The sequence below is a fragment of the Corticium candelabrum genome, chromosome 1 (assembly GCF_963422355.1).
Source record: "Corticium candelabrum chromosome 1, ooCorCand1.1, whole genome shotgun sequence".
NCBI lineage: Eukaryota > Metazoa > Porifera > Homoscleromorpha > Homosclerophorida > Plakinidae > Corticium > Corticium candelabrum.
In genome coordinates this window covers 3,056,838-3,075,951 of record NC_085085.1, presented here as the reverse complement: position 1 = coordinate 3,075,951, position 19,114 = coordinate 3,056,838, and the positions used below count along the sequence as shown (strand labels likewise).

The 19,114-nt window shown below is 41.6% G+C and overlaps 3 protein-coding genes across 5 annotated transcripts; all 3 read right to left on the bottom strand.

Moving 5' to 3' along the window:
* Nucleotides 1-3,226: 3,226 nt before the first annotated feature.
* LOC134196210 (GA-binding protein subunit beta-1-like) lies at nt 3,227-7,851 on the bottom strand. 2 transcript variants are annotated; one of them, XR_009972500.1, is made up of 6 exons: nt 7,793-7,851; nt 7,533-7,651; nt 7,374-7,472; nt 7,096-7,191; nt 3,640-3,738; nt 3,227-3,552 (listed from the first exon to the last, which is right to left on the bottom strand). XR_009972500.1 is itself a non-coding variant. In XM_062665289.1 (5 exons), the coding sequence occupies exons 3-5, from the start codon at nt 7,186-7,188 to the stop codon at nt 3,505-3,507; spliced, it is 240 nt and encodes a 79-aa protein (XP_062521273.1). In that variant the 5' UTR covers nt 7,189-7,191; nt 7,374-7,472; nt 7,533-7,821; the 3' UTR covers nt 3,227-3,504. The 2 variants fall into 2 exon arrangements, 1 of the variants encoding a protein (XP_062521273.1); XM_062665289.1 differs by having other exon boundaries at nt 7,533-7,821.
* A 2,112-nt stretch (nt 7,852-9,963) lies between these two features.
* Nucleotides 9,964-11,621, bottom strand: LOC134194563 (uncharacterized). Its single transcript, XM_062663510.1, has 2 exons — nt 11,507-11,621; nt 9,964-11,450 (listed from the first exon to the last, which is right to left on the bottom strand). The coding sequence occupies exons 1-2, from the start codon at nt 11,619-11,621 to the stop codon at nt 10,207-10,209; spliced, it is 1,359 nt and encodes a 452-aa protein (XP_062519494.1). The 3' UTR covers nt 9,964-10,206.
* Nucleotides 11,622-15,988: 4,367 nt separating this feature from the next.
* On the bottom strand, nt 15,989-18,227 carry LOC134194468 (ADAMTS-like protein 2). 2 transcript variants are annotated; one of them, XM_062663405.1, is made up of 4 exons: nt 18,137-18,227; nt 17,772-17,833; nt 17,638-17,710; nt 15,989-17,043 (listed from the first exon to the last, which is right to left on the bottom strand). In XM_062663405.1, exon 4 carries the CDS (start codon nt 16,998-17,000, stop codon nt 16,116-16,118), a length of 885 nt encoding a protein of 294 aa, XP_062519389.1. In that variant the 5' UTR covers nt 17,001-17,043; nt 17,638-17,710; nt 17,772-17,833; nt 18,137-18,227; the 3' UTR covers nt 15,989-16,115. The 2 variants fall into 2 exon arrangements, with proteins under 2 accessions (XP_062519389.1, XP_062519381.1); XM_062663397.1 differs by having other exon boundaries at nt 17,772-17,784.
* Nucleotides 18,228-19,114: the final 887 nt, after the last annotated feature.

Here is a 19,114-nt window from a genome sequence, read left to right as displayed (position 1 = left end):
TGCATCAAGTTTACTCTAGTAATATTGTATGTTTGTAGATGGTAATATATATTTAATTCTTCTGAGGCATCTCGTTTTTGTCCTACTGAATTGGTAATGGATAGTGAGGAAAAGTGTATTCTGCCATGCAACAATATTTCGTGGCTTCCATCATTGGAAAGACAATTTAATTTCATTTTCATGCATTTGCGATTGGTCACATTTCCTGTATTTGCTCTTGCTGCAACAATAGTGTAGATCAAGCTTCGTCAAATCTTGTATGTTGATAACAGACTAGATCAAATGTTTCCTTCTCAAAACGTGTATGCAACTTCTCTTAATTATATATTTGAGTCTAGAAGGTTGTCTGTCATGAGATATTGTCATATGCGAACAACACGTCACGTGATCTAGAGAAATAAGTGGGACAATACTGTTATATTGAGAACGATAAATAGGTATGTCGTACAGAGGACTAGAGAAGCAAAAACACATTCATCCTAATAAATACTAATGTGACTATATATTAATTGAGCACCATTTTGAAAGCACAGTGGTCTCCCAAAATTCTCTAATTAATCAAATACTGAAACCGCATACGGATGTGTAGATTTAAGTAGGCGTGGCTTGGTTGCGCGCAACGTCACTAGCAATTGCATGTGAGTTTACAGAACCAGGTGTAGTTTAAAGCCAAGCTTTCGATCCTCCGTGCCCACTGTGCATCGCCTGCTCGCACGTGGGAGGATGTGCTTGAGTCGGAGCGAGCATTGCAGCTGTTGTGCGAGCAGTTCCGCCTCTTCCGCGTGCCAACACGTGAACAAGACGTGCGGTCGCACAGTAACGCAAGGCTTCGAGGATGGTCAGTGGCGTAACTAGGCAGGAGGCAGCCGAGGCAGTTGCCTCGATAAATAAAATGAGTGTGGCGTTGAAAAAATTTTGCTAGAGTATCAGTTAGTAGATAACAGAAAAGATTGGGCATTCTAAGTGTCTTAGCTCTATTATATATTCATAGAGATGTGGCTGTGAGTAGAGAGAACGTCTTACGAAGATTTGATTGTACAGGACATCGCAGATTGGGACAGTTGTTATTGTAGAAACTATGTTTACTTACGTTATACATAAAGTAGGTTATAGACAAATTATTGCTTAATTAATTAATTTATATAAACCTGCCTCGGTAAAATTTTAATGCTAGTTGCTCCCTTGATGGTGATACCGGAGCGGGAAGGACCAGTCTGATAGAGGTATCATCGAGTGCTGGTTCGCGGTGACTATTGCATTTCTCTTGTGAGTCGTGTAGCTAGCTAAGTTAACTAATTAATTACTATTACATGCGGATGTTGAAAGGAGACCACCTGCCATCAGTGGCTCAGTCTGACATGCTAGCCTCGCCCCAGACGCAGTTGGATTGCAGCCCCGGATGTGACGCCTTCACCACTACGTCTGGTATGGTACCGCCTTACTGGGCGGGAGTAATGTCAACTTTTTCTCGTAAAGTGAGAGGTGCAACATCTCCTTGACATGCATCAATCACAGCAGACACGGAGCCGCTATGTAATTCCATGATAATCCATGCCTTCTTCTCTTCTAACTCCAGAGTGACACCACAAACAGCAGCAATATTTGGATGATGTATCTTCCATGCTACAGATGCTTCTTGTTGAACAAGATAAATGTTGCGTTGAACAGCAGCCAAACGTTCATGTAACAATTTGACAGCAACAGGACAGCCACGCCAATATCCAAAACAAACAACTAAATCACAACACACTTTACTATAGCTTCCACTAGAGAATATCTACGTGGAGTATTGTTTTTTCTCTAATAGCACAGCATCCCGTTCTCCGCAGGGGCAGATTAGTTAACTATGGTAAATTTCTATTATTATTAGTGGTAGTTAATTAATTTATCCTTGTATGCATGAAGTATATCTCATTGTCCCCATTCTAAAGTGTATCTCCAAAGAATTCTCATGAAGAGTTTCGTTCAGAGTCATATCCCGTTAATTAGCAGCTGCGGACAGAATTTTCATAAACTTTTATTAACTGAAACGTTGTATAGTAGTTTATGTTGTTGCATGTGTGTCCCGTCGTGACCATGTATCATTACTTTAATCTTAAGTATAACTCGATCACATGCATTTTTACCCTGTTCTAATAATGTAACCGAGTGTCGCGGTGATATGTCCTTCACAGGCAATTTTAACTCTCATTTTCACTCCATTCTGAAGAATTAGCAGACAGACAGAATTCTCATATAGAATTTCGTTCAGTGATATACCCCGTACAATTATATCTCGCTTAAGTAAATCCCGTTCTAAGAAAATAACAGAAATCGAGTATCCCAAAGTATATATGCCATTATAGATCCCGGGCTGACTATACATAATTCCGTACTATACATTATTGATTGGTAGGTTCGTGAGTACCCCGTTCTAAGTAGTGCAGATGCAATCAGAATTTGAAGACAAACACGAGCGTTGAAAGAGCAGCCGCAATCAGCAAGGAATCGTCGATCTCAGGAAGCGTTGCGAAGAACGGCGACAAGTACAGTCCACACGGGACTACTGCGTGCGTGCGTTCGATTAAATTAGAAGGCGTAGCGTTCGCCTTGTGGAGAGATTTTACGCGAAGGTCGACCCCTCAAAAGGGGACCCAGTGCCCTCTATACGCTTTTGAAGTCGGAGTTCGCGAGCTAAATTCGGTGGATATCAGACCTGGGGCGGCGGAGATACGCTTCTACTCACATACAGACAGACTGCAGGGATAGCCTCGTAAGCCAGGCTCTTCCGCGCTTTCGCTGAGCTAAACGCAAGTGAATCACACGAAGAGGAGCTTCTGCCGAAATTGCTGCAGTGCGAGAAGAGCCTCGTCGCTTTCGAGAAAGTTATAGTGATGTGGGACCCCGGATCCGGTTTCATTGCTTGGATAAGGCTATTTCTATTAGCTAAGCCTGTAAGTAAGAAAGTTGAGAATATGCGACATCACTTCACGTACGCACATTCTCTTTTGCGCGAAGTACGCAGTTGACATAAATATACATATATATATATATATATATATATATATATATATATATATATATATATATATATATATATAGCTTAACCATGTAATATTCTGCAGTGGCACGACTCCTTTTCAGCATTCAGATTCGCCAACACTAAACACTGCCGAATCTGGACTACCAATCTAGATCTGCAGCGTGGTAGTTTTGAGAAATAAACTCATTTATTGTACGCGGATAGTGTGTGTAGCACTCAGAGTTCGTGCATTGAAAACAAGTCGTACGTAGTACGCAACACATGCAACTAAGAGTCAACTCTACACTTCCTGAACATGGTAGGTCCACTGCACTAGCTTCTGTTTTCCCACGACTAGATGTTTCCAGTTCACCGTGAGGAGAGCCAATATCGTAAGAAGAGCTGCTTGCTAAGACTAAAGTATCGTCAAACGTTACATTCATTTCAGATAATCGGCGTTAGCAATACACGCCAATCTGTGGACTCCGTTCCCGTCTAGAGAGTCAATAAGCTGCATGCCACTGATTTTTATAATCAACTGGATTGAGAGGCTAAATACAATCAAAATTCATATTTACTGTCACACTCAAATATCACATTCAAATATTATCATTCACATTCACATAAACATGTCTTACATTGGATTTTATATTCATATCACATCCATTCTCTAACAGAATACGAACAACTTTGGAGTGATTGTTGTTAGCAGCATAATGCAATGCTGTCCATCCAACCTATAATAACAAGATAATTATAATAAAAACAAAAGAAGATAATTATAATAAGAAACATAACATCTATCATAACAAACACAATATGAATCATATACTAACAGAAAACAAACAAACAAACAAACAGAACAAACATACGTAGGAAAGCAAGATAACATATAAGTAATAAACAAATGCACAAAAACAAATTAAGACAGAAGTCAAAAAATAATTAATAGACAAACAGATAGATAGACAGAGTACACGCAAACAAACAATAAGACAAACAAATACAAACTATAAGACACACAGACAGTTTCACAAAAAGCAAAAAGAAAAAAAGGAACAGAGAAAGAGTTCAAGAAATACACAAACAACTACACAGACAAACAAGTGGCAGAAATACAAAAAAAAGCAAAACACTTAGGCTGACAAGCAGACGCACAAATCGATATGCAGACAGATATAAAGATGCAACAAGCAAATCTTCAAAAGTAAAAGATTAACATCGGTCCTTTACTCTGTTTATCAATTCTGACTCAACGATAGACAAGTCAATAGACAGAAATGTAAACCAACAGACTAACACTGAAAGTCATATAGATTGAGAGACAAATAGACCAGCAGATAGGAGAAGGTGAGATGAAGAAAAGGAGAAAAACGAAAAATGGGAGGGAAAGTAAAAGGGGAGGGGGAAGAAAAAGGGGAAGTAATGGGGATTGTGGAGGGAAGGAGGATGATGAAGGGAGAAAAGAGGGGAAGCGGGTAGAGAACCAGAGGCGGGTACAGGACAGGACAAAAGAGAAGAGGGGTAACGGAGACTGGAAGAGAAGGGGAGAGGGGAGTGGTAGAAGTAAGAGTGGGAGAGGGAAGGAGGAAAGGGAAAAGGAAGAAAGAGGAGAGAGGAGAGGGAGTGGGGAAGAGGAGAGAGGGAAAGTGGGAAGAGATAAAAAGGGAGAAAAAGAAAGGAATAAGAGAGGGAGAAGAAAGAGGGGAGAAGAGAGAGGAAGAGATAAAGAGAGGAGAGAGGGGGAGTAGAGAGGGACGAAATAGGAGAGGAGATAGAAGAGGAGAGAGAGGAAGGAGAGAAAAGGAGAGAGGGGAGGAGAGAGGAGAGGAGAGAGGGGAGGAGAGAGGGGAGGAGAGAGGGGAGGAGAGAGGGGAGGAGAGAGGGGAGGAGAGAGGGGAGGAGAGAGGGGAGGAGAGAGGGGCAGAAGAAATAGGAGGAGAGAAGAAGAGAGGGGGAGGAGAGAGAAGGAGAGAGGGGAAGAAGAGAGTGGGAGGATAGAGGGAGGAGAGAGGGGGAGAAGAGAGGGGGAGAAGAGAGGGGAGAAGACAGGGAGAAGAGAGAGGGGAGGAGAGAGTGCAGAGAGGGGAGGAGAGAGTGGAGAGAGGGGAGAGAGAGGGAGAGAGAGGGAGAGAGAGGGAATGAGAGGAAAGAAGAAAGGGAAGAGAGGGGGGAGGAGTGAGGGAAGAAGAGAGGGGAGGAGAGAGGGGAAGGAGAGAGGGGAGGAGAGAGGGGAGGAGAGAGGGGGAGGAGAGACGGGGAGGAGAGACGGTGAGGAGAGAGGTGAAAGAGAGAGGGGGAGGAGAGAGGGAAAGAAGAGAGGGGGCGAAGAGAGGGGGCGGAGAGAGCGGAGGAGAGAGAGGGAGGAGAGAGGGGGAGGAGAGACGGGGAGGAGAGACGGGAGAGAGGGTGAGGAGATAAGATGAGGAGATAGGGGGAAAGAGAGGGGGAAAGAGGGGGAGAGAGAGGGAAAAAGAGAGGAGGAGAGAGAGGGGAAGAGAGAGGGGGAGAGAGGGGAGAGAGAAGAGGGGAGAGAGAAGAGGGGAGAGAGGGAGGAGGGGAGAGAAGGGGTAGGGAGGGGGAGAGAGGGAGAGGGAGAGGGGAAAAGAAAGGTAAGGAGAGGGGGAGAGAGAGTGGGTGAGAGAGTGGGAGAGAGAGTGGGTGAGAGAGTGGGAGAGAGAGGGGGAGAGAGAGGGGGAGGAGAGAGAGGGGGAGAGAGAGGGGGAGAGAGAGAGGGGGAGGAGAGAGGGGGAGGAGAGAGGGGAGGAGACAGGGGAGAAGAGAGAGATGAGAAGAGAGGGGAGGAGATAGGGAAGGAGAGAGGGGAGGGGAGAGGGAAGGAAGGAGGGGAGAGGGGAGGAGGGAGGAGAGGGGAGGAGGGAGGAGAGGAGAGAGGGGGAGGAAGGGGAAAAGAGAGGGGCGGGAGAGGGGAGAGGAGAGAGGGGGAGGAAGGGGAAAAGAGAGGGGCGGGAGAGGGGGGAGTGAGAGGAGGAGAGAGAGGGGGAGAAAGGGAAGGAGAAAGGGAAGAAGAGAGGGGGAGGAAAGAGGGGAGACGTGGGGGGAGGGGAGAGGAGAAAGAAGAAAGGAGAAAGAGGGCAGGAGAGAGGGGAAAGGGGAAAGGGCATAGGGAGAGGGGTAAAGGGGATAGGGAGAGGGAGAGTGAGAGAGGAAGAGAATAAGAGGGGAGGAGAGAAGAGAGGAGGGGCGAAGGTGGGAGAGGAGAGAAGGTGGGAGAGGAGAGAAGGTGGCAGAGGATAGGAGAAGGTGGGAGGAGGGGATGAAGGTGGGAGAGTAGGGGAAGAAGGTGGGAGAGTAGGGGAAGAAGGTGGGAGGTAGGGAAAGAAGGTGGGAGAGGAGGGGAGAAGGTAGAAGAGGAGGGAGAGAAAGTGGGAGAGGAGGAAGAGGGGAGAGAGCAGGAAGAGGGGAGAGAGGAGGAGAGGAGGAGAAGATGGGAGAGGAGAGGAAGAAGATGGGAGAGGAGAATAAGAGGGAGAGAAGACATAGGAGGGGGAGAGAAAAAGAGGAGGAAGAGGGGAGAGGAGGGCATGAACGGAGGGGAGAAGGAGAGATGTGGAGAGGGTAGATGTGGAGACGGGAGAGGGGGAGACAGACAGACAAACAGACAGACAGACAGACCGACACGCAAATGGACAAGAACAAGCACGGAGGTAAATGGGCAGACAAATAAGGATGCAGACAGGTACTGGATGGGCAAGCATGCAGATAGAAAAACCGGTGGATGAGTGCACTAACAGGTAAGGAGACATACAGACATATGACCAGACAAACAGAAACGCTGAAAGATAAACAAACATACAGAAAGAAAGACAGACAGAATGACAAAAACTGAATGAGACAGACAGACAAACAGACAGAAACACAACAGAAACAGAAAAGTACGATGAACCTTTGACAAGCAAAACAATTTAGCTTAAATTAAATTTAACAATCAAAGATAAATAAAATACTTTTTCTCCACTTTCGATTAATTAAATAATATTATAATAGTATTCAATATTAATACATTATTATTAGTACATGACATCTCATACATCACATCAACATATACAACAACAAGAAATACAAACACTCACCTTATCCTTCTGATTACCATCAGCATTAGCTAATAATAACATAACAATTAGTGAATCATAACCATGAAGTGCTGCATACATTAAAGCAGTCATACCCTGCAATAACAATAATTGTGTTTTATTATTTGTATTTAATGTAATATCTGTCCTATCACAGATATTGCCATCACAACAGATATATGTCTACCATAAACTAACCAGGGTCAAGAGCCCTTATGTCACAGTACGATTCAGCTAAACCTGATTCATTGATTCATTCATTCACTCTCAACACTTACATGAAGAGTAGTTTTGTTTACATTTGCACCTTTCTGCAACAAAATTTCTACAATGGAAGTGAAGCCTCTATCACAAGCTGTCCCAAGTACAAGACATCCCTACAATAGAATGGGTTGTTATCAACAAACAATAAACGAGTCACTCAGTCAATAACATACATAAGCATCACACGCACTAGGTGACGCTCCTGATTTCAGAAGACTTTCCACCTCATCAACTTTGTTGTCCCTCACGGCCCTCTCTAATCTCAATCCATGTGTGGTGTGTCTCACTCATTCTAGCATCACATCAACACATCAATCACAACAAATCTTTACAATTTCACTCACAAACGAGAAATCACTCAACACGACACTCTCACACAACAAACTTACACTCCATCACCATAAATATTACATTACTACTCAATTTAACTTACTAACAAACGTTCTATTCTAGCCGTTTACAGAACTGCTCAAACTCGACCTGGGCCCCAAACCGTACGCATGCGTCCTTAAGATGAAGTCACGTGAGTCATAATTCTCTGACTAATTGATAACTTACAAAGGCAAAGATGGTTGACAAAGGTTCCTCTCCGTCACTAAACCTTTTCTTTGTCAATAACCAATGGAACCTAGTAATAAACATAGAGAACTGCTAGACATTATTTCAAATGAGCTTCTTGTTGTACTGTGAACAATACAATGATCATTGAAACAAAAAGGAGCTCCAATACGTAATACGTTACCTAAAATTAGATAACTAAAACATATCGTTTAGTCGAGAGCAACATTTTATTTTAGCGGTTTTTTGCAAAAGGTGGCGTCTAAACACAAGAGGCGTTTATTCAAACAGGGCGTTTAATAGTGACTTTCCTCGTGTCCGGTTTCCGTATGTTATTCAAGCCCTAAATACGATGTACCGCAATGAAATCTCGTAGATCATTGATATCGAGAGCATAGTTGTGTGTGTTTGTGTGTGTGTGTGCGTGCGTGCGTGCGTGTGTGTGTGTGTGTGTGTGTGTGTGTGTGTGTGTGTGTGTGTGTGTGTGTGTGTGTGTGTGTATGTATGTATGTGAATGAGTGATCAAGATTGTAATCAATAATTAGTGACGAAGATGGCATGACCTACGCATGTGTAAACCCATCCCAGTGATTAGATAATAAGCGAACACCACGTATTACTAAGTGTATTTTATATATGCTAGAAGTATGCATGCACATGTAATAATATCAAGCAGCACACATACCCATCAGATACCATGCAGTAATTCATAATATACGTTTGCTACTGCACATGCAGACAGTCTACTAGCAGTAGCGTAGCTAGGCATGAGGCAGTGAGGCAGTTGCCTCGGTAGGAAAAATGGGCGTGGCATTTGTCACGTGGTCACTTTCAGGTCACACTTCTATCACGTGTCAGTATCTTGCGAGAGGTCGTTTTCGAAGATGAGAAGGCTTAAACATTGGTCAAGAACCACTATGGGAGAGAATAGGCTAAATGGGTTAGCTCTCATGTTTGTCCACAAGGATATGAAATTAGCAGAGAAAATGTTCTGCAAAGATTTGATTCCACGAGACATAGAAGGATTGGACAGCTTCATCTGCCAACTGCTAACTAATCCAAGTGTAGTTTACTGTTTTTACCCTGTCAAATCAATTAAGCATATCAATATGACAGCAATAGCCTTAGGTAGTGCATATCAATAAGGAATTAATATTAATAAAAAAATTAATATTAATATCAATTTGCCTCGGTAAGAAAAAAATCCTGGCTACGCCACTGACTAGTCGTGCAGTTTTGACAAAATAGATGGTAGAAGGCATACTTAAATAAAGTATATATTTAATTAACTATAAGTAAATAATTAAATTTATTTGCACGGTTTCACTTATAGCATTAATATTAATTAATGATAGCAATTAATAACATTGAAATTAAGATAATCAACGTTGCTAGTTGTCATCGGGTTTGTTTTAGGTTTTGATCGACACTAAGACGCAAAGTGGTCGGGACAAAGCGTTTGTGTCTATACCAGCTAGAGCGTACACCACTATAGTAGGTGACTGTTGGTAACAACTTGTTTAGGATCGATTACTACCTAGTGTAGCTACAAGACAATTCTCATGCGATGCTTTGTAAGCGTGCATGTATGGCGAGCCATCTAGATAGTTTAGTGTGTCAAATTCATACTATAAGAGCATTAGACTATAAAATTATGAACTTACTTGTAAAATGAGATTATGGCAATGAAATGAGAACATGAGATGAGTCCATTGTCTTGACACAAATATTGTAATAAATTATTTGTAAGGACATTCTAAAGGCACCACAGTTAGCGAATTTCGACGTAAAATCTATTTTATTGAATTCTACCAACGTATAACCCGGACGTAATAATAGGGAATTATGCAAATATATCCTCATACAAATTACAATAATCAATAACTTACTATTTTGTGACCTAGTGCGACTCAAATCAAGAAAATCTAATAGACAAGGCTTATAAACATAAGTAAAGTGATGACACCATGAGCTGAATCATTATCTACCAATGATGCTCGATAGAAACAGCACAGGTTTTCAAGTGATTTGCACAGACCACGTATAAAAGGAATTTTTAGTGCGTTTCAACAGTACATAGTCTAGACGTTCTCGTGTATAACAACAAAGCAAAAAATGTTAACAATTGGTTAGCTACGTTTGTGTTAGAACGTAACCTACCGCGCATGCCCACAATCTAGTTGACAAAGCTTGCCTATACGGTAAGTAAAATAGAATGCCATAGTCAAAACAGTTAGTCTCTTGTTACGGCTGCTCCAGGCATCCCACAAGCTCCAACCTTTAGACGTGTTAGGTAGCTTTTCCTGGGTCAATGGTAGGCGTCAAAAGTCTACACTGTTCAGTTGCAGAACTCCAGACGGAAGTTTCTTCAGTAATCCAGTAATCTTCGTAGCGGTGAACACACCTCATACATGGAATACAGCTGCAACGTTCAACTCCTGTAATGTCATCGTCATCGTAGTTGGCACTGTTTCGTCTCAGATATATTTCGCATTCTATTCGTCTCCAATACTTGCGAATTGAATGTAAAAAGTTCCTTGCTATAAAAGTGTAGATGAGAGGATTAACTGCTGGACTGATGGAGATGACAAGAACACTTGCTGCAGTCGAATCGTTCTTCCAAGAATCACTGTTGTTCACAATTGTGGTCGTCCAAATTACTGCAGTCACAGGAATCCAACATAATGCGTTTAGAAGTATAATTACACTCAAACGCCATTGAAGTTTGTGTATGTCAGATCGTTCTGTTAGGTTTACTTGAGAAGCTGCTCTACGAAGTCGTATACACAACAATAAGTAGAGAACCACAGACGCAAAAGCAAGAATTGAGTTATGAGATGCTAGAATTATGCCAAGTGTAAGGAGGGTATCAACGTGTCCTGTACACTCAATGCCTTTGTAGATTGTGTATGACTGTCTTCGTGTGTTATTGTAGCAATAAGCAAAGCCATTTGTCTGTGCCCAAGCACAACGTCCAAAAATCTCAGTAATTTGCTCACGTCTTGAGAAATTAGAGAACATATTGTTACGCAAATGCTGGTAGGATCCAATATCGACACGTGGAAAATGATATAAAAAGACATAAATCAGTAGACTAATGCCACTTCCAACGACCAACATTTGGCAGGTAATTGCAATAAGCACGTTTCGTTTCTTAATAAGTGAACAGCAACAACGAGAACACCATTTGTTCATTGTTTGAAGTGAGTAAATTGCAATAATGAATATTGTCCACTGAGCTGTGCAGCAAGATAACAAAGACAAAGCTCCGCTTACAGTGCACACACAACGCGAAGAGATCTGCTCCAGAATATCTTGTCCTTGTTTAGAATCAGCCATCAAACTCTTCAACAGAAGCAAGTGAACACAATACAGAAAGTCTGAACCTGCCAGTGTGAGGATAAGAATTGACAGAGGGGACGTTCTCTGATCTCTTTTCTGTGACAGTCTCCACATCAAAACCAATACGTTGCCAATAAGTCCTATTGAAAGTAACATCCAAAGAACTCCATTGAAGACATCACTGGATAAAACTATAAATATACAATTAACGTTATGTTATAACTTATGATTTTCTTTTGTGTCTTACTATCTCCAGAAGGCTCATAGTAGTAACCGTATTTTGGATCCGGATCATCTAGTGTCTGATTAACGTTAGTAGTTTGGTCACCAACAAGAGAGATGCGTGCACTCTCTTCAGTCATGGCCTGCTACACATGAAGTCAAAAAATTAATCACGTAAGCTGAAGCTCTCACATTGACACAGCTAACAAATTGAGAGACGACTCTAAGTTGAAGTCCCGGATCTATTTTCGGTATTTCCACCTAGTCACGTGGGCTAGGCTGCACACACGTCATGAGAAAAATTATTATAGTTGGTTTTAATCGGTTTTGGTAGTACCATCGGGCTGCAGTTATTACAACGTTTAAACTAAACGGTATTCCTCGATCTCTAGTATCTAAACTTTCAAACGGATTTTTAATTAAATAATTAAACAATCTATTGAATTTATTAGTACAATTAGTTTTGCATATTTAATTTGTTATAGAATACTGATAAATGTAAGTAGCATGATTTCAATAACAACATAACATATTTTGTTGATATCAACACGTTACAGTTTACAGGTATTTAAATATTTGTTAGAAATTAAGAAATGGACACATTTGCAATCCTGATGACCGGATGGCATTTTATAACTCTTAGTTAATATTGACATCGTCATCATCAGTTGCCTGGTGGCATAATATTTAACTAGACAGCGTGTACCTACTTTTCAACAATCGAATACACATGTAACTGTTTACCATCTGCAGGTTTGTACGCGTACATCTATAGCAATCGATTTAATTAAAATTTCAGCGCTAGTTACAATTACACAGTCAGATCCGGAGAATGAAATTCTAGCATGAAACGTACTGCAGCATGAGATTCTTAATTAATTTAATCAAGTAATGAGGCAATATGATGAGACTATTCTGTATATTTCATGCCGCTAGTACAAGATAACACATGCTAAGGTTAGAACAGTGTGAAATAACGCTATGATTGATCCAATTGAACCATCGTAAAGTAATGAGCAGTCATTCTCATAGTAGCTTAGGTTATAGTTGACTTATTCTGTCATATTCTCGCAAAACCCAATGCCATTTGACTGTGCCCAAGCACATTGTTCAAAAATGAGAGAAATTAGAACACTTCTTGAGAAATTAGAGTAGATGGTATTATATGCAAATATGGCAGGTGGTGGTTGCAGGAATGCAGATGGTAAATTTAGAAAGTACTGACCTAAAATGAAGAGAACGGGGACTAGAACTTGGCATGTGATTGCAATGAGCAAATTTCGCTTGCGAAGTAGTGAACAGCAACAACGAGAACACCATTCGCTTAATGTTTGAAACGAGTAAACAGCAATATTGAATGTTGTCCATTGAGCTGTGCAGCAAGACAACAGAGACAGACATCCACTCACAAAGCAAACGTAAGGAGAAGAGCTCCGGTCTCCATTCTTTTGTTGATCTAGATAAAATTTAGCGATCAAAATTTCATGAATTAGCAAGTGAACACAATACACGAAGTCTGAAACTGGTAGTATGATGATGAGAATTGACAGTGGAGACGTTCTCTGATCTCTTTTCGGAGGAAGTCTCCACATAACAACCAATATGTTGCCAATAATTCCCATTGAAAGTAACATCCAAACAACTCCGTGGAAAATATTACTTGTTAGAACTAGAGATACAAGATAGACGTTATGTGATCACTTTGCTAAGTAGATATTAATCTATTAGATCTTCGTGTCTTACTATCTTCAGAGACCTCGTAGTAGCAATTGTGTTCTATAACAACTTCGTCAACAAAAGGTTTGTCTACTCTCTTTCGTCATGGTCGATTGGATATCAAGTGACAAACTAATTGTTGTAATAAGATATAGGTGTCACAACTAACCGATTGAGACGACTATAAGTAACTGATGTCTGAAAAAATAATACTTTTGTCGATTTCTAATCATCTCATATTCCCTGATACTCACGTGCAATCACTAATTACGTGCAATCGTGCAAACAATAGCAATCAACGTCTACCTAAGCTTAGAAGTTTACTAAAATTATAAAAGTTGTCGAAGTAAGGACATTATTACCAGATATTTATTAGTCTTGTTTTGTACTCATTCGACAGAAATATTATAAACAATGTGCCATATACTGTATTAAACAGCACCATAATTACCTCATGTCTAAACAAATTTATTCATGCACCAAACCAACATCTTGTCTATCGCCCTAAACATTTCTATTTGGTTTCAACATTTCGCTTCTAAGAATTTCATATATAAATATATATCTGTGTGTGTGTGTGTGTGTGTGTGTGTGTGTGTGTGTGTGTGTGTATACAACTGCTAACGTAAAATTAAGTTAATCGCTTTAGACGTTTCGTGACCTACGACTTTTCTGCATGCGGTAATCTAGCTGTATATGTAACACTGCGTGTACAGCCACGAGCGATATGTGTCCAATATACGTGATAACTCTACAGTTACTGTACTTTAACGGCTACGAACTATTTGTGGACATTCGGTATCGTAAAACAACAGTTGTTTTGTACGGTATTGGATAGATTTTACAATACATGGCTCGCGTATATGGCAAATAGATATTCTAAATTAGTAGAAAGAATTCATTGTCTGACAGGGGAAGATTTTTTGAGAGTGTTCCAACGTTCGTGGCGGCTTTTAAATGGCTTACATTAAATTGCCAAGCACATCCGCTAAATGTCACATGGACTTCGAGAGCTGCGGTATGCAGAGCTCTGAGGAACCGCTGGGTCTAATAGCTTTAAAGGTTAGTCAGGTTGACGGCTCTGGTATACACTATAGTCTCTCTATACGGCTCTCAATGTCTGTTTTAGGCTGTTCTTTTGGCACTAGTGCCAGCATTGAGGCTGGATACGAATTTCTGTTTCTCTTTGTCGGTTGGGGTGTCCAGTGTACAACGAGAAAGCCCCTGCATCGATCCGCCACTACAACGTACGCGTGTAAAACCGATTTTCTTAAAAAGAGATAAAGTTCGTATACAAACACAATTTTAATAGAATACACTGATTCTTGTACCAGAAAACTGTCTAATACGTGTTAAATGCACACATATAGAAATTAGTCAAATTTAAATAAAACGTTAAGTTAATCAAGTTAAGAGTGTTTATTTCTTAGCTGCAGGAATGTATACGTGTACGTCTAATTTTGAGGCTGAGAATGGCACATCACTAGAGCCAGACATTTCATTAGCCCACTTTTGGAATAACGCCTACCTGAAACTTATAGCCTACACTTACTGCCAAAAGCGTGAAAGTGTCAAAATATTCTAGTACAACCAGAAACATCTACCAAGTGGTGAATATTGGCATTCACATGCACATTTGGTTTTTGAACGTTTTTTTTGCTGGTGAGACGATGAGTGAGTGTCAAGGTCACGCTGTGAACATGTCAGCGTCCCCGACTCTCGCACGACGTTAGGCGAGCGTCCACGACGCAGGAATAGAGAAAAGTTTTAATCGAGCGTCCTAGCCGGAAGTGAACCAGCGTCCGATGACATCACGTGCTCCGTTTTAACCAGTCGAGAGTCAGTCACTGGACGTATCCGGGATATTCTATTCGTTCACATGGCATCGACCACTGATTCGTCGATGAAAGTTTTCGTAGAATGAGTGCGTGGTTTTTCCTGCGTTTGGCAAGGTTATTCAAAGGATTACAAGGACATAAGCATGAAAGGAAACGATTGATAGAGATTACGGCGCAGCAGCGAATAAAAGCAAAACGTCGTCGTTTATGTCTGTTGTGAGCGCATTGTATACACGTGGTTACTTTGCAGCGCCAGACCACTGTCACAGTGTACTGTTTGTGCTATGGACTCTTGTCAGACGCAATACTGTAATGGTCCAGTGTCAACTACTTTTGTTGGCGCTCTTGTGAGCGTTCTTGTCAGCGTCCATGACGCTCGCAGGACGCTGTGCCTGCGTCGTACTGTGAACCGGACCTAAGAGATCTAGTCTGACTATTTAACACCGTATTGCATGAAGAAAGGTCTGTCGAAGAAATTGGCAAGTCAGAGAACTCGGCCGTACGTAATTTCTGCTAAATATTGAGGCAGGAATTATATGGCGAGAGGGAGCCTCACGGAGGCCGCAGTAAAGGCATTCACATCAACAGATTGAACGCTGTACCGTTAGCCGTCAAACCGAATAGCCTTGCAAGGCGTCGGCTGCGACCACTCTCTCTCTCTCTCTCTCTCTCTCTCTCTCTCTCTCTCTCTCTCTCTCTGGGCAACACGAAAAGAACATCGTAGCTCGGCAGAATATGACGGTGAATCTGATATATCTGCTGTCGTGCATCATACACTACAAAGTTGATGTTAGCAGAACTTCGGATCATTGGGAAGAAGAGGGCCGTCTTCGTGACCGATCGCATGCAACGTCAGCGCCGTCAACAAATTTGCCGAAGGACGATGAACTGAATAACGACTACTATCTAGATATTATTCCTTTTTTTAGTTCTGACATTGTAAGGGAAGAATGTTAGAGTCGACCCAGTCTTTCTCCGCCCTCGTCATTGAGACTGGGTAGATTCTAGAAGAATGTGACATGGGAGACGCATGCGTAGTTGAGTTTGAGAGTTTTGGAGTAAACACACGTGTATTGTAGTCTACTTTACTTCTCTATTACATCTGCAAGAACCTCTAGTACAAGTTTCGTTTGATGGTGGTGGACGAGGAGACGGAATTGTTGTGTCAGCATCGCAGTCACTCACAGGTTGTGGTACTTTCCTTCCAGGCTGCAAAATTTTTAGACAACTAACAACGCGAAATCGAACTCCTGGACCACAAGTACGAGAACATCGGCTCCATGTTCCAAGATCGTATTCACACGATGAATGACATTCTCGAGTAGTGTTCGGTTTCTGAATGAACCCTGTTACAGCATGACATTCACTGTCTTCAACATGAATCTTTCCATCACATCCTGTTTTAATACAAGCTACATCTCGTTCTTCAACGCCAGGTCCACAGCGTGATGAACACAACATCCATGGTTGAACCACCCATTTGTAATAACTTCTTTCGCATTCTAGAGTCTCAGCGGGCCTACCGAGAATACGTAACAGTATATCATTTCGACAATGACTATTGGCGACAGTCAGTTGGTCGGAACCGTCAAGAATTTGAACACAGGTAACAGTTCTTGTCTGCTGGCCACATCCGAAAGTGATACTACAATCACTCCAATCACCAGTGGCCCAACGACATACTTGAATGCAACTCGAAACAGTAGCAGGCCTGTTACTTACACATTTACGATAATAGGCAACACTGAGATCACTTCTGCGACAGACAACAATTCGTCGTCGAATCCCTGAACTACAAATAGCATTACAACTTCCCCACTCTCCTACGTCCCAAGTGTATGCTATTTTAACTCCACGAAATTCTCTGCTAACAGGCAATGCTGGAGCATTATCGACGCACAGTTTAGTATCAGATACTTCTGTTGTTGAACCATCAGGAAAATGACAAGAACAATACATTCTCATTGTCTTCAAGCATGTTTCAGTACAGACTGCAGTTTCGACCCACCTAATCAAGCATCACACATTTTATAACAACTAGTAAAATTGAAATTATTACTGTCAGTTACCTGTACAAACTATTTACCTATTCATTATAAAAGTAAAGGTCTAAAGCATTACAGCAAGGTTTAAGATTACATCTCCTAGTAGCAGAATGATGAGACATAAAACAGAAGTTACTATCACAATAGGAATTGCCCACTCTCTGCTGCATGATGTCGACATTCCTTTTAGGCAAATATCTTCTCTTGTCTTTCTTCCATAGCCACAAGAAACTCTGTAATCACTCCATGAGCCAGCACTGTATTCACAGTAACTGTCACAGCCACGTCTAGTTGCTGGTTTGAAATCTATTCTAGTAACAATACATGCAGTGTGCATCTCCAACGATCTTTCCTGGTGTGACCATACGTTTCTCACATACAAACTTGATTGGAAACCTCGACCACACACAGCACTGCACTCTGAATACGAGTAGGTAATCTATCGATGGTTGGCACACTCAACACCACATCGAACTCCTCTCATGAATTTGAACGAGTCCTCACGTGCACACATAGTCTATCTAGCTCTCTAAAGACTGTACAACTAGGCGTGGTACCTTGGCAAACACCTGAAGTGTTTTCGTTCCTTCACAAGTTCTAGAGCACCGAATGTACTCTCCTGCTTGTCACCTGCGCACACAAAAACACTAAAGTCTGCCACATTGGTCGATCACTCCAAAAGACAGCAAACCTGTATGAAGACCCTGCAACAGATTGGGATGTTAGAGAACATCGGTTCTCAATATTTGCTCTCTATAAATACATCTAAGTAGCACTTAAGACTAATTTGTGTGTATTTGTCTCGGTACAAAACGTACATAAAGCACATCAACAGTGCTAAAAAGCTATGAATGTCATAAACACGCCCAAGTCACGCCCTCGCTGTTGTCTATTGTTATGCAAATTTACCAACGATTCAACAGAGGGTATTCTACAGTAAATGGTAGACAAGCGATGTCTTAGAATCTCTGTTTCTGCAATCACCACTATCTGATATTTTTGAAAATATAGAAATTGGTCGACCTGACTTTCGAGTGTCCTAAGCGTCTAACTGACCTTCTGGAGCTGAAGAAACATCCCGACTCCGAGTATCATGAGCACGAGCAAAATCGAAAAGGCCACAACGTACTTCATCTTACATCCTGACATCTACTAGCCAATAGACCCAAGCAGCACAGCACGCATGCGTGGAAGTCAACAGTTACATGCATGCACTAAAGAAAATTTCTGTACTAACAATTGTTAAATTTTGTCGTTAAGCAAGAAGTGAGTTTGGGGGTGAGTTTTGTTGAAAACTGACAGACGATGTGTAACTTAGAGTTGTAGGTGAGACGATACTCTGCAATCTTATCTGGGTAACGTGTAGCACAGGACTCAAAGATTGGTAAGAATAAATGTAATCGAACACGAGAGACACAACAAAGAAAACATGTATCCGTTAGTCGGCTATCCAAATGACTGAGCTGCCCCGCCTATGAAACCCCAGATGCCAAAGCATCTCCCTCCTTTCTACGCAAAACACAAAATTTACAGCACTATGATTATATATGTTCTATAGCCTCTCTACACTGTCCACTCTCCATATCTTGTTGGTGGTATCGCCTCTGTAGTACGCTGACTTCTTCTTGGCTGATCTACTTTTGTGGCAACTTCGGTCGCACTCAACTCGTCTACAGTACCATCGTCTAAGGACTCAGGCTCTGTGTGACTGCTAAATTGATCCTCTCGTTTGTTGTCTCTATTGCTACCTGCGACGTCTCTAGGCTCTAGATCTGGTTCATCTTGTACTAGCTGCTGGGTTGGTAGTTGATTTGACCGTGGGTGCAGTCTCAAGTGATCTACGTGAACCTTTTGTCTTACTCCCGTGTCAGTATACTGTACTGTATAATACCTCTCCCCCAAAACTTGTACTAATCTGGCGTTTCTCCACTTTGGCATCTTGACGTACCAACACTATATCATATGATCTAATTGCATTTCTCCCACTCGCAGTTTGGTCGTGACCTCTCTTTTGTTTTGCTTGAGCCTTTTTCA